The sequence below is a fragment of the Canis lupus genome, chromosome 6 (genome assembly GCF_003254725.2).
Source record: "Canis lupus dingo isolate Sandy chromosome 6, ASM325472v2, whole genome shotgun sequence".
Taxonomy (NCBI): Eukaryota; Metazoa; Chordata; class Mammalia; order Carnivora; family Canidae; genus Canis; species Canis lupus.
This window is the reverse complement of record NC_064248.1, coordinates 74679439-74695073: the sequence shown is the minus strand read 5'-3', so window position 1 is coordinate 74695073 and position 15635 is coordinate 74679439. Positions and strand designations below refer to the sequence as shown.

The 15635-nt window shown below is 45.2% G+C and overlaps 1 protein-coding gene and 1 long non-coding RNA gene across 4 annotated transcripts in view; one reads left to right on the top strand and one right to left on the bottom strand.

Annotated features, from left to right (window-relative positions):
• The first annotated feature begins 2930 nt into the window (after window positions 1-2930).
• LOC112641065 (uncharacterized) lies at window positions 2931-14566 on the top strand. The gene is made up of 3 exons (XR_007411609.1): window positions 2931-3453; window positions 4278-4361; window positions 6191-14566. It is a non-coding gene; the product is annotated as an uncharacterized LOC112641065 (long non-coding RNA).
• The window catches only part of ZRANB2 (zinc finger RANBP2-type containing 2), an 18831-nt gene continuing 16486 nt past the window's right edge, over window positions 13291-15635 (bottom strand). For 2 of the 3 annotated variants that reach the window (XM_025417986.3, XM_025417985.3), the window contains one exon: window positions 13291-15151. Coding sequence is in view for 1 of the 3 variants with exons in the window: in XM_025417985.3 (XP_025273770.1) it covers window positions 15088-15151 (64 nt within the window). In the remaining 2 variants the exon portion in view is untranslated. The remainder of the gene's footprint in view (window positions 15152-15635) is intronic. The other variant, XR_003124457.3, reaches the window with a different exon arrangement.

Sequence of the window (15635 nt, the reverse complement as noted above, 5' to 3'; positions counted from 1 at the left end):
CCTAGGAGGTCCCCCCTCCCTAACGGTGCTCCGTCCCTAGCCGTGCTCCCCCTCTAGGCGGTCCGCCCTCCCTAACCGCGCTCCCCTCCCTGGGCGGACCCCCTCCCCAGCTGTGCTCCCCTCCTAGCCGGGTCCCCTCCCTAGGCGGCCTCCCCTCTCTAGGCGGTCCCCCCTCCCTAACCATGCTCCCCTCCCTAGGCAGTACCCCCTGTGGGACAGCCTTGCTCCCCTCCCTGCCGGTCCCGCCCTCCTAGCTGGTGCTCCCTTCCCTACCCGATCCTCCCCTCCCTAGGCAGTACCCCCTCCCCAGTTAGTACCCCCCCAGCCGCGCTCCCCTCCCTGCCGGTCCTCCCCTCCCTAACCGCGCTCCCCTCCCTGCCGGCCCCCCCCCCAGCCGGTGCTCCCTTCCCTACCTGATCCTCCCCTCCCTAGCCGGTGCCCCCTCCCTGCGCCTCCTCCTCCTCCTCCCCGCGGGAGGAGCGCCCACGGGCGGCGAGGGCTGAACCGTCTCCTGGCGCTTCCCGCACCCGGGGCAGGTTGCCCCCCCCCCCCGCCCCCCGACCTGGCGGCCGACGCCCCCCAAGCCCCTGGCGAGCGGGTCGAGGGCGGCTCCCCTGCCCCCGCAGCCGCCGGGAACCGCGCCCTTCGTCCTCTGGGCGCCGGGATCCGAGCCGGCCCAGCGACCCTGTTGCCCGGGGGGGGGGGGGGGGGGGGGGCGCCCTGAAAATATGAAGGACGGAAGGGGAGACCAAATAAAACCTAGTCCAACTCCGAGATGAAATCTCAACTACCCTCGCTCTCCACCTGATTTCTCCTCCAACCCCCGTTAACAACAACAACAAAATTAGCTTCGGCCCAAGTGTCTGGGCGGGTGCCATCTGGGGGGGCCTTAGTGTCGGGGCAGGTGCCATCTGGGGGGACCCTAGTGTCGGGGCAGGTGCCATCTGGGGGGACCCTAGTGTCGGGGCAGGTACCATCTGGGGGGCCTTAGTGTCGGGGCAGGTACCATCTGGGGGGGCCTTAGTGTCAGGGCAGGTGCCATCTGGGGGCCGAAGTGTGGGGGGCGGGTGCCAGCTGGGGGGCCCTAGTGTCGGGGCAGGTGCCATCTGGGGGGGCCTTAGTGTCGGGGCAGGTGCCAGCCGGGCCTGCCTGCCCCCCCGCGGGCTCCGGGAGCTGGGGGGACCCGGTGGAGAGCAGCGGCCGCCGCCCAGCGCCCCCCAGGTCGCGTGGCCAGGTGTCGGGTTAGGGAGGGGGCGAGGGCCCGGAGCATCCTTCACTGCGCAGACGAGGGGCCCTCCAGGCCCGAGGCTGTGGTCGTCGCGCCCCGACGGCGCCCCGGCTCCCGCCCCAGGCCTTCCAGCGAGTCCGGGTCCCGTGGGCGACGCGTGGGTCCCTAACCGCTCTTGGCGGCGGGAACATCAATAGGACCATCGCTCCCACATTTGGGGGTGGGTCTGGTTTTTCTGCCTTTTCACATCGTCCAGGAAATGAGAAGATCTCTAAAAATCATGTGCAAATGCCGTGCTCCCCGTCATCCGCGTTGGTCCCCTGGCCTCGGGTGGCTTCCTTGGTGTCCCCTCTGGCCGCCAGGGAGCCGGACGCACGCCCCACAGTCTTTCTCTGCTGTTGGGCTGATTTTTTTTTAATTTTTATTTATTTATGATAGTTACAGAGAGAAAGAGAGGCAGAGACACAGGCAGAGGGAGAAGCAGGCTCCATGCACCGGGAGCCCGACGTGGGATTCGATCCCGGGTCTCCAGGATCGCGCCCTGGGCCAAAGGCAGGCGCCAAACCGCTGCGCCACCCAGGGATCCCTGTTGGGCTGATTCTGTAGAACTTCCAAAAGAAAACAAAAACAAAACAAAAAACAAAAAAATAAAACAAAAAAACACATCACTGTAGGTTTTATATAGTTTTTAAGGGAGAAAAAGCAAAAAATGTAATTTAAACTTCATTGGAACAACATGCACTAATAATGACATTATTACTCATGTGTGTTTCGTGGAGGAGCAAAGCGTTTACCCTTTCAACCTCCCCCAAACTTTTGTCTTCTACCCATGAACTCATTGGAAACCCGGACTTGTGAAACATTTTTTTCCAAACTATCATTTCCAGAATAAAACAGCGGTTGGTTATTGTTAGATACACACCTGCGGGCGTTTGGAGGCGAGTCCCGAGCAAGGGCAGTTTTGCAGCCGCGGCTCCCTAGCGGGGTCACCGGTTTTACCTAACGACTTCGGGCGTTTTCGCACGCAGAGAGCGGAGCCGTCGTCTCCCAGTTGCATCGGAAGCCCTTCCCGTTTTTATTCGGAGAAGGGTGACTCCTTCGGGGGGCAGCGACCCCGGGGCCCTCTCGGCAGCCGGCCTTCCAAGCGGGGGGACGGGGCGGCCCTGGGAGCCCGGCGCCGGCGGAGCGCGGTGGCCCGAGGCAGCGGCGCCCCCTGGCGACGGGCAGGCGACACGGCGGCTCCAGGCCGCGACCTCGCAGCCCCTTGGGGTGTCCCCGCGGGCGCTGCTGTCCCCGGGCTCACAGGCCGTCGTGGGCCTCGGCGGGTCTCCGGGAGGCCCGTGCTCGGGCCTGAGCCGGCCGTGCTCACCGGACCCCTTTTTATTTTTATTTTATTTAAGATTTTATTTATTTATTCATGAGAGACAGAGAGAGAGAGAAAGAGAGAGAGAGGCAGAGACCCAGGCAGAGGGAGGAGCAGGCCCCACGCAGGGAGCCCCACGCGGGACTCGATCCCGGGACCCGGGGTCACGCCCCGGGCTGAGGGCGGCGCTCAACCGCTCTGCTCCCCGCGTCTTGCAGCCTCGCATTCGCCGCGCACGTCGGGCGGCCCCGCGGAGCCTGGTGGGGGGGGGGGGGGCTCCCGGACACGGTGCGGCCACAGGCGGGCGGAGCACCCCACGGACTCGGGCTCCGCCGCGGGGCCTGCTGACCGGGCCGCAGCCGCCCGCCGCCTCCTCACGGCCGCCCGCGGGGCGCTAACGGGGCCGCCAACGGGGCGCTAACGGGGCTGCCAACGGGGCGCTAACGGGGCCGCCAACGGGGCGCTAGCAAAGCACCAACGGGATGCTAAAGGGGCCGCCAACGGGCCGCCAACAGGACGCTAACGGGGCGCTAACGGAGCCGCCAACCGGGCGCTAACGGGGCGCTAACGGGGCGCTTACGGGGCGCTAACAGGGCGCTAATGGGGCGCTAACAGGGCTGCCAATGGGGCGCTAAAGGGGCCCTAACGGGGCGCCATCCGGCCGGACCCCGACTCCTGGGGCCACCGGGGCGCGCGGCGGCGGCGCAGTGGCCGGTCGGGACCTGAAGAAACAGGACGGAGCCTGCCCCGGGGCCCCGGAGCCCTCGCGTGACACCCGGCGCGACAACACGCGAGCAGTTTATGAGGAACTGGGGAAGGTGTGCAGGCCCCGTGCGCACAGGATTTCTCCCAGGAACCCAAGGTGGGGGAGGCTCCCGCAGGAGGGTCCTGGGGGGAGGGGGAGGGGGAGGCTCCCGCAGGAGGGTCGGGGGGGGGGGAGGGGGAGGCGCCCGCAGGAGGGTGGGGGGGGGGAGGGGGAGGCGCCCGCAGGAGGGTCCCGGGGGAGGGGGAGGCGCTCCCCGCCCGCCTAGGCCGCCCCCCCGCCCCCCCCCCCCCCGCCCGCGTCCCCGGGGCCCGTGGCCCAGCTGGGTCAGGCAGGTCGGACCCCCCGGCCCCGGCCCCCGGAGCCCGGTTCCGCCCTCGCTGGGGCCCCAGCCCGGTGCCCGGCAGGCTTCAGGCCCGCAGCGCCTGCCCCTGCCCCTGACCCGCGGGGCCGGGTGGGGGAGAGGCCCCCAGGGGAGCAGGGGGCGCGGGCGGCCTGGTGGGTCAGGGCCGGGTCAGGGCCGGGTCAGGGCCGGGTTGCAGCCTGGCCTCGCTCTCGAGGAGTTGAGCCGCCAAACATCATGGGGCGGAAGTTCGAGCTCATTCCTTTTGGGGTTCTGGTCTTCTGGATTTCCGATTTCAGTTTGCAGTGGTTTTTCTTTTTCAGCCTCCAACTCCACCCTCTGGCCCTTGTTGCCAATGGGCCTGAGTTTTCCGCGGAGTCAGGAGGCTTGGCCATCAGCCTCAACCCCAAAGGCCAGGGGCCCTTAATTCTTAGCCCTTTCAGTTGCTGGGTTGGTTATTTTGTATTATTTCTGTGTGTGTGATGAAACCCTTCTGCAATTTCTGCATGCTTTTGAATGCTTTCCAGTGAGTTTCAGTTGTTTTAAAATTTTAATCAAATTTTATAATTGTCATCTGCAGGGCAGCGGATACTGACACAAAGACAGACGCGTCTGTTCGGTGGAACAGAACAGTGCACTTCCCGGCCCTTACACCTGTATACAGGTGTGTGTGTACGCACGGAGGGGGTTATACACACACCCGTCCCTAAGCACTCAACTCATGTTCAGCAAAGGTGTTAGTACTCTTTTCAAAAAATGGTCCCAGAAAACCCCTGGATACCTGTATGAAAATAAAAATGAGCATAAACCTTATCTTATGTCACACAAAATGGACTTTAGTGTAATTATAATCTTCTAGATTAAAACAGAAGAAATATCCCGGTGACTCAAGCTTCCCACCACTACCGGAAGTGCTCTTAGAACCTGCTGTCTGTTAACATTTAACATCTGATCCTCTCTGGCTACTATGTGTAGAAACCCTTCATTCTTCTTAAATACCACGAATAATCCAAAAAGCTCTTTTCTGAATGTTCGGATTATTTACGGCAATGGCGCAACAGCGTTCTTGTATATATTGGTGTGTATACCTGTGGGACTTATTTTTACAGGATAAATCCTTAGAAAGGAACTGCTCTACTGATGACCCCCGAACTTCTACCTGCAGTTTCCATCTCTTTGACCTCCAGCTTCATTCATCCAAGTAGCTCTCTGGCACCCGGCTGGGCTTGCCCGCAGACACCGGGGTGTGTTCAGAGGGGACCGCACATCGTCTTCCCGCTCCTGGGTCTACACGAGTCTTCCCGCATCTCGTTGCCATCCACTTACTGGAGCCAGAAAGCCAGGGGCCATCCTGGAGTCCTCCTTTTCCACCGTCTTTTTCTTCCAATCTATCATCCAGTAATAGTAATTCTAATTCAAACTGTAGCTCGTGTACATCCACTTGTCTGTTTCCACGTCTACCACCTGGTTCAGATCATGGCCATCTTTTAATCTACTGTAATAAGTTTTTTAAACAAAAAAGTTTGAACAGCATTTATATTTTAAAATGCTAATAATATCTTCACCTTTCCTTTTCACTCCCAAAACCAGTATTAACAGATTGAGATGTATTCTTTCCAAGTTTTTTTTTCTATGCTCATGCTAAGATACTTCTCAAAATACAAGTTTCTGCTTCTGTTTGCCAGCCCTGAACTAGTACTGCTGTTTATTTACAATCTGATAGGTGAAATATATTTTAATTCAGATTTCTCTAACTAGTGAATTTAAACCCAACTTCATTCATTAATGAATCCACGTCTACTAACTCCCTCTTTGCTTTGTACATTTTCATATGCTATTAATTCATAGGAGCTCTTTGTAGAGCTATCACCTAGTTCTCATTTTCTTACCTTGTCATTTGACTTTACTTTTTGAGTCAACTCTCATATGTAAAAAAATTTAGAAAAAACGCTCAGTTCTCCCTTTAAGGTTTTGAGAATTCCTACTGAAGGTCAAGGTCTCAGGGGCACCTGGGTGGCTCAGTTGGTTAAGGCTCCGACTCTTATTGCTCAGGTCATGAGATCAGGGTCCTGGAGGAGAGCCCTGCATCGGGCTCTGCATGGAGTCTGCTGGTCTCCCTCCCCTCACTCACCTGCTCTCGCTCTGAGAAAGTCAAGCTCTCTCCTGGATGACTCTGAAATATTTTTGCTTTAATATTCAGATCTTTAATCCAGTAGACTTACATTTTTTACTTTGCATCAAGTGGTAAGGAGGTGGACGTTGAATTTCCTTTTTGATGGACTATGTTGAGGGGTTGTACAGGTTTGCTGTAATCGTTTCTAATGCTTGGGGTTCTTCAAGGCTTCCTGCATTTGTGGGGTTTCTTCCCAGGCATGGGCTGACCACGACTTACCAGCACTTGAGGACCCACGAGGGATCTCCACAGGCATGCACTTTCCTGTTCTCACCCTAAGTGACCCTGTCCTTCCTGTCCTCCCCGCTCTCTCAACCCAGGAAACTCCTGTGATGTCCCAGGAACCCAAAGGACTAAGGTGGTGGCATTCAGTAGGCTTCACCCTGCCTGTTTCCCGCTAGCAGATGATCACGGTCTTCTATACCTTTTGTTCAACGTATTGAAAACTTCTGTTCAAGGTATTGTGTTTTGGGTGGAGGGGTAAATCATGCCAGGAAGCAAGTGTTCTTATGGTTTCCTCACTGTCTACGTGTTTGAGGTTTTCTAGATTTTTGACATGGAAACTTAGATACTGGTTTACCTGGTTCTCCTAATCTACGCTTTCCAAGTTAACACATTTCCCTCTAAGCCCTGCTTTCTGCCAACCTATTTTCGTTACCGTGCATAATATTTTAAACTCGTATTGTCCATCGTGACATGTGGGGATGTTGTATCCGAACTACTTCTAGTTTTGCTATGGAGTTCTAATTTAATCCCACTAGCCGAATATATTCTGGGCTATAAATCGAGAGTTGTAGGGTTCAACAGCCTGTGTGTATTCTATGCGCAGTTGCTGGATGTAAGGTTTTACAACTATCCACTACATCGACTTGACCATGTTTAAATATTCTATGTGCTTAATGCTGTTTTTTGTTGTTGTTACTGAGAAAGCTATTTCAGCTTTTCTGTTTTCTGCACAAAAAGCAGCTTTTTGTTACTTTAGAAAGCTATTCTAACTACACAGATCTATTCACCCTTTCAATCAACATTCTGACTTTGGTATGGAATACTTTATGAGAAGCCTGGGCTAACGCTCACTTCCAAGTTTATGATCACCATCTTACTGTTAAATTGATCCTTTTATCATTATGGACAGTTCCTCTGCTTTCTTTTTAATACTCACTGGCCTATTGTGTTAATATCACCACATATTAGTTAGTATTTGCTTGGTATCTTCCCCCCATCTTATTTTCAACCTATGTTATCCTGAATGCATTTTATAAAGATATAATGGGAGTCTGCAAACTTTAATCGAGCGTGACAACACATAATTGGGGTGTATAACCTACTTTAGTTTAAGTAGCCTGTTTTTCATTCTGAGAACCTTTTGTAATTTTCAATATCCCATTTTTCTTATGTATTAACTTTTTGTTGTACTTAAAAATATTTTATTCATGATATATATGTATATATGTGTGTGTGTGTGTGTATATATATATATATATATATAGGCATAAAATGAAGTGATAGAGACTCCATCATGTAAAGAGAGAGAGAGAGAGAGAGAGAGAGAGGCGCAGAGACCCAGGCAGAGGGAGAAGCAGGCTCCATGCAGGGAGCCCGACGCGGGACCGGATCCCGGGTCTCCAGGATCAGGCCCTGGGCCAAAGGCAGGCGCCAAACCGCTGCGCCACCCAGGGATCCCCTTGAGGATTATATCTTAAAATGGTTTAAAATCACTTACCGTCTTCCTCTTACTTCCAGACATAACCCCAAATTTAGAATTTTATTTTGATCACACAAATGCTGTTAACTTTAACCTGTTTAAGCAAGCCTTCTCACTCACTATCCTTTTCCCATCGTGTAGTTCTAATCTGTTCTCCAAAAAGCAGCCAAATCTGTATTAAAGCTAACTAGGACTATTTCAAACCTTTCAGTATTTTCCAACTGTTTTTAGAATCCAACTCAAATTCTTTTCTATGACTGAGGCTTTACATGATGGAGTCTCTATCACTTCATTTTATGCCATTTTTTACTCATTAAGCCTTACACCACCTTCACCAACTGTCATCTTACAACAGACTTAGCAACTCTGTTACAGACCTTTCAGGAATTATTCTCTCAAGGACAATTTGCCTGACCTTTAGATCTTCTACCCACCACTCATTATTTCCTTCATGGTACTAATAAAAATTTGTGATTGTTTTCCTAGTATTGATAGAAGATTCACTAGAGTATCTTACTGTCTCCCCATCTAATTATTAGTTTATAAGTACAGTAGATTCAACGTTTTTGAGTATCTGAATAAACCTAATTCGTATGTTCTAAGTATTGACATCAACAAATTACCCTCTGAAAGGGCTGTGCTAAATCATCCACTGACAAAAAAATACAACGATCTTAGAGATCCTATTGATTCCTAAAGCCCCAGCAAATGCAATACAAATGGCACTAGTGACAAGAGTGCGATGGTGTGTTAAATACATCGGTCTTTCTAATCCTTGAACAAGGTTATTTTAAATATGTGAATTACTTGTAAATCTTGGCATTTCCTTTGCTTTCCACCTTTGCTGACATAGGAAGTCAAATGCGGAGGAAAACCTGCTACTTCCTAACTGGCTTACCAAACTCACAAGTCCAATATTAGAGTTCATGTCAGTCATCACTTGCTTCAAAATGTGGTTTATAATGCTCAGATAACTTGCTTCAGACTTGGATATGGGACGCTCCATTTAATGAATGGGTTTAAATCCATTTCCATCATCGTTAAATGGGGGAAAATTATAAAAGCACACTAACACAAGTAAAACGTTCTAGTCTGTCTCAGCACTTTTCCATTGTAGGGTTTTAGTACTGCAGGTTCTGCATTGCTGCATATGTACCCTGGAAGTACTGATGTGGTCTTCATGTCTGGGAGCAAATCGAACCTTTTTCTGTGATTCTAATTAATTAACAATGGCAGTTTTAAAACTGGGACACATAGCAGTGCAATCTTGTAATGCTAATCACACTACTTAGAAAGGTGCAAATAATTTCCTATTCTCTGATCATTGTCACTAGTATCACATTAAAAATTCTTCAACTCTAACCTACAATTTTTGAATTACAAGAATGCAGATGATTTATTTTCCCTGCTCAATTCTGATGTGAAGTATTTAATCATTCAGGTAACGTTTTTCAGCAGGTTTGAAGCCAAAAGGTAGACTGAAGAAAAAGTTCAACAAGAGAATTAATAATACTTATTAATCAGATTTCTATCCACAATTCAACATTCCTATTTTGTATTTTATTTTGTTTTAATTTCACTACTGACCAAGTAAGTAACTCATAAATCACTTTCCTCATAAAAGCCAGGGATATGTAGGAATCCAAGAAAATGTTCGAATAATTTTTGCCAATAAAATGTACTTTAGTGGTGTAACTATCAGTGATATATTCTATGCTCTTCTCCACTAAAGTTTTTAAAGCTTTAAGCTACATTTTTAAAAAACCTGTACTTGTTATAGTGCATTATATACCTAAAGACTCATGTAAATTTATGAGACAATATTTTAATATATACAGAATCATTATGAATTCTATTTAATCTGCTCTTAAATCAGAATAAGGCAAACTGTATTTTAAATTCATGATTTTGCAAATGAGGCACCCCATTACCCTTAGTTCAATGATCATGTGCTCTACAGAACTCAATATATAGCAAAGTCGCTCAGGTTAATATTTTTGCTGAGGCATGTTAGGAATAAATCAGTAGCTGACCAGAAGATCTTACTTCCAGCTTAATAATTTTTAGTGTTTTGGTCCTTAATAAAATCTAAGCAGGGGGATCCCTGGGTGGCGCAGCGGTTTGGCGCCTGCCTTTGGCCCAGGGCGCGATCCTGGAGACCCGGGATCGAATCCCACGTCGGGCTCCCGGTGCATGGAGCCTGCTTCTCCCTCTGCCTATGTCTCTGCCTCTCTCTCTCTCTCTCTCACTGTGTGCCTATCATAAATAAATAAAACAAAAAAATTTTTAAAAAAATCTAAACAGGTTTCAAAATGTACATCAGTGAGGCTGTTGGTCCCAATTCCATTTTGTTTCCAATAAATAGAAGTTGCGTCCTTTAAACACAACACTGAGGAAAACAGCTCATTTATATGAAAATTCTAGATTCTATACCTCAACGAAGCATAGTTGCACTGGTAACTTAAAAGCTTTTACAGTTTATGAAGAAATGGCCTTATTAAAACTTAAGTAGAGAAGTTATCTGTTCTTAAGTCTGGGAACTAACTTTCATGCTGGTTTATCTTGCAGAGCTAGAACTTCAGAAAAATTCCAGCAAACAATTATTTTTGGTAAAGAACAAAAACATTTCCTGTATTTAAATACTGGAAGAAACACAATTAATCAAAACCTCTTAGGAAACAGAACAGCTATTAGAGGCTCCTTTGTCAAACACGAAGTGCTTGCCAGGACAGTGTTGAGAGCTAGGAATACTGGGTTAAAGACAAGGGCTCAAAGGAAATTCTCATAATTCCTATGAATGCTCGGGAACCAAGGAGAGGATCCCAGCATTCTGAATTGAGTCATGAGGCCAAAGGAGAACGTGGAAAGTGTGTGGGCTGTGTGTGTACAGAGCATTCCAGGCATAGGAAACTTGTATAATGATGAAAATCTAACACAAGTGGTTCAGCAGGAGTTGTGGGGGAGGGAAAGGTGTGAATCCTGGAAAAAGAAGAAAATCATGACTTCTTAATGCTATGTAGAAGGATTTTAATTTAATCCTGAAAGCTGCACAGGTTTTAAGCAAAGCAATGACAGAACTGCTTGTCCGTGATGAAATAAGCATTGGAGCATTGGTATCTGCGAAATAACACGAGTGGGGGAATAGAACAGCCAATACTTGCAGGTTGGAGATCCTCGGTCTTTGTGGTAACCCTGATAAATAGGCTACAGCTGTTTTATCTTTTAGTAGGTACAAAACTCTCTGCTCTGACCACAACACTAAGATCTTTTGCCATTTTTAATCAGCATTCAATGTGGTCCAGTTTAATTCTGACAGATTATGAGGTTCCTTCTTTCCCTAAGTTTTCCCAGTTATATTTTTAGTACCCTAAATACATGATCAAAAGTTGAGCCTTTGCAAATTAGCTCATACTCCTCAATAAACTTCAAGACTATAGAGTTTTGCTTTCATTCAGGCAAGACTAATTCTTCCCATTTTTATCACTTTATTTCTACTGTAAAATATTTTGTAAGCACTCCCTCACTAAATTAAAATGGAAAAGGGCTGTCCTACATAATTTTAGCTTCAAGCCCAGTCCTTTATATAGATCCTTGAGTAACACAACTTTCCTCATAATCTTCTTAGATATATTTAGGTCCTAATTTACCTGGCTGTTGAAAATATTCTTTATGCTAGTATACCTTTTATTTTGCTAAATACGTATGTAGGAACTATTACTACGTTTTTGTATAAGTGTGTATAATGCTATATAAAGAAAACCTACGACTTACTGGTCACTCTCAGTGACTACAAACTTGGTTCTAATGCTACCTGGATCTATCCTTCCTGATACTGAAATTAATAGCCAAGGCACCTTTTAAGGTCAAAGCACCGCAACCCTTGCCCCTCACCCACGATGAATCCAGTTCCCCTTCACCTGTTTGATGATACCTCTAACAAATTCTTCCCTCCCTCCTCCTCCATCACCTACTTTCTGTTCTATTGAAGAATGGGAGGCATGTAAAAGAAAAAAGCCCACAGGAGTCAATCTCAAAGAACTTCCCCAGAGCAAAGCTGGAACAATCTGAACAGTAACACAGCAACAGCATTGGACTATGGCCTAAAGTATAAAAGAAATATGCAGGAGTCCATACAGATTCATGGGAGAGGTTTCAACAGAAGAAGTCAAGGGAGTAGACAGCCCTGCGCAACAGGAATTAATTTCCTGATCTCTACTCTGAAGGTGGGCTTTACTTAGTAACTTACTTCCAAAGAGTGGAGTAGGTTAAAGGGTAAAGACTAACTACAGTGACGAATCTGGGCAAATCCAGATATTATGTACCCCAGATTTATGATAAAAAAAGGCATTTTTCTTCAAATACTCTTTCCAATTTCCCCTTCTCCCAGTCTAAACACCAGAAAAACCATACTAATTCAGAATGGGGGATATTCTTCAGCATATCCACTTAGTATTCCTCAAGATTGTCAAGGAACTAATGAAAAACTGTCAGACCAGAAGAGACTGCAGAGATACAACAAACTAACTGCACTGTGGTACCTGGACTGGATCCTAGAACTGAGTAATGACAAATGGTGAAATTCACATGAAATCTGGGTTCTAATTACTATTAATACATCAATTCTAGTTTCTCAGCTTTGTTAAAAGTATATGGTAATCATGTGTTAAGGATGGTGAAAATAATGTGGAACATACTGGAACTCAGCAATTTTTGCAACTTTTCTGTAAATCTAAAGTTATTCCAAATTAATGACTCTATCTGCCTACCTACCTACAAATGACTGAAATTCACACCCTCGTACCACACCACTAAGAAACCCTGACCATTTTGGCTTAGCATTTATCTTTTAAGACAAATTATGTGGTTATTAGGAGTAATACTGACATTTGCCATTGGGCTTGGAGGTAAATCCCCATTTAGCCACTCTTGTGGCTTCTCTGGGCAAGTTTTAAATTCCCTCAAGTTGCAACCTTCCTTTTTGTAAAACCATATATAAAGCTGATAGGAGAATCATATAATGCCTATAAATCTCTTATGACATACCTTAAACTGTCTTTTAATTAAAAACTGCCCACTCTATTTTCTGGAAATAATACAATTTCCAGCTCAGGAAAGCTACAAGGTTATTTAAAAAATATTTCATGACTATATCAAAAACAGGGCGGAGAGGAGAAATTCCCTGCTTCTTACCAACATCTGTAACCCTGGCTGTGGATGCCACGATACAAAAAATGGGAAACAAAGACTGGTTTAACTTTCATAATTGTGCCTAGAGATGGCCTTGTGTTTAGAGCTTGCCTCGAACTTAAACACTGCTAGATACCATTCAAATAGTTTAAAGGATTCTAAATGAGAACTTAAAGACAATTCAGCAGTTAAGACAGTTGTTGAGTGTTATAGTCACAGTTTTAAAAATTAATTCAAGCAGCACACTATGGAGTGCTATTTTACCGCATGAAATAAAGTGTGTGATGTCATGGTAGGAAATATTCAATGAATTTGGGTATTCTCATTAAACACACACGCACACGCACACACACACACAATTTTTGAGTATCCAAAGTTATAGCTGATCATGACCTTGGTATGTTTTAAGCCAAGCACTCTTATTATGAACAGTGTGATGTAATCCAAAGGTAAATGAATATAAAGAGTTTAAAGTTTGGCACAATCGAAAGTCACAGGACTATAATAGGCTTAAAAATGAACATTAACTCAGAGCTTAAAAATTCTAATTTATTTCTCACAAATGCCACTTGATGCTTGACTCACAGCTTTATTTACATTTGTCTACAGCATCATTTCCTCATGAAATGAACTAGTACAGCTTAGTTAAACCAAATGAAATCATAATCATCTGAATTGTTTGTAAACTATTAGCTAAATTTATAACCTTGCATTTGCTTAGTACAGCCAAAGTTTCAAATACAGAAAGCACAAGAATAAACCAATGGTAACAAGTAGACTCTAGAAGATCATCTGGGCAATTTAGAAGGTGGACTTTCAAGAAGTCTGAGGCACAATTACAAGAGAGTAAAAGTTCTTGTGCAACCTACAGTAAACGTAGCAAAGAAAATTAAGACGTAAAAAAACAAGGGGAAATTCATTGTAAAAATATTATCAAAATACTTCTACATAAGATATTTTGCTTTCATCTTTAGATCCACTGAAGAGAAAAATCACTCATTTTAAAATAAAAAACAAATAATTTTGTTTGGTCTGTCTACTAAATACCTTAAAACCCTTACATTTTTAATTGCAGTAGACAATAATTTAAAACTAAGGAAAAAAAAAACAAACAGTGGGTATTGATCCCCATGACAAAAAGTCCCCAAGCACAGTTGTTGATTTCCCTTAATATACTTACCTTGCATTGTCACTGAAGATACTGCTAAGAGAAACCTTTCTGTTTTTAAGCCAGAGGACAAAAAATGGAGCTCAAGTGACCAGATTTTGAGAAATAAAACAAACTCAAAGTATTTTAAGCCATAAGTAATTTCAAGTGAATAGGAACAATAAGTATTTCTGCGTGTCATGCAGAAATAAGCATTCATTTGTTACTCAGAAGAAAATTTTATGCAGTGTTTGAACACCTCAAGGCAAATAAACGTTCACTTAAATTCATAATCTCTCTGTTGGTCTTTCAACCCGAGAAATACACTTCTGAAGCTTTCTTCAATTTGTTCCTCATTAACTATGATTTTACCTTGTCTACACCACTGTTATGTGGTAACTGCGTTTTTAAAGGGTATCACATAAAGCTTCTTAAAATATTAAGATAAACATTCTGAAATGGAGGTTTTTCTCATCAATTATACCAGTAAAGAAAAGAACTGGTTTTACACATCTGCTCAAAATCACATGTCAGGCAAAGAGAAATGAGTAACACCCTCTTCCTTCTGCAATTCACAAGATTTTTCTTCATTAAATGTGCTGATACAAAAGTAAAACCAGTTAAGAGAAACAAAGATTCTAAGGCACCCTCAGCTTAGGGAATTTCAAAATAAGTTTCCATTTGGCTGTTTTCAACCAGTTTTACTTTTTCTTTCTGATAAGAATCACTTTGACATAGACTAACACAAGCAGATTGACTCCTTTTCCCAGATTAACATAAACAGATTGTTTCCAACTACTTTACCACAGTCTTGCCTCCATGACCAAAGTTCAGGCAAGCCTAGGTTATCCTGTCTTCAGTCAATAGTTCATATTCGGAAATGAAAAAAACAAGAGTTCAAATTAGGAAACTTCTGTCATAGCTGAAATGGTTTTAAATGAAACAAATGGTTGTAAATAATGATAAACAAGAGCATCTATTTTGGGACATTATGGCTTAAAATACTATTTACTTTTAATTTCACAAATAAACACAGCTGTATTGTTCTGAAAAGCAATGAAAGGCATGCACCTCTACTAGCAGATTTAGCACTTCTGACCAAGTAAGACACCAACTTCTTAAAAAATATGCTTCATGCACTGTACTGATTTTTTTTTTAAGATGTAAATTTTAATACATTATTTCTTTTTTGAACTTGAACGGGAACCAGAATGGGATGATCCAGAAGATGACCTGTGGTGCCTGTAAGACATAAGGAGAAAGGAGATCATCTAGTAAGCTGGAGCTGGTTATCCAGCATTCATTCATAAGACTATGAGAATATAAAAAACAAAACCTCATTTTGCTGGCAAAAATAATAATTAAAATATAAGATACAAATGTATACACACAAAATTAACCAGTGTTTAGATGTTGGATGTGAGACCAGTAATAGCATAACCATAATTGAAAACTCTCTGTAATTTACAATATCTTCTCAAGATATAGCCACCTCTCAATTATTTAAGGTAATGAAGGAAAGCCTTGCAAAAAATGTGTAAAATTACAGATAACATACAACAAGGGCATATAAACTTGGTAATGGGAGTGTGACTAAATCGATCCTTGTGATACACTGTAGACCAGTGTGGTAAGTCTACATGTAAAACAAATACAGCAAGGCTTCATACTGTGTATGAGAATATATATTCTTAAATAATTACGTTTTGGAAATCTAGGTCACACA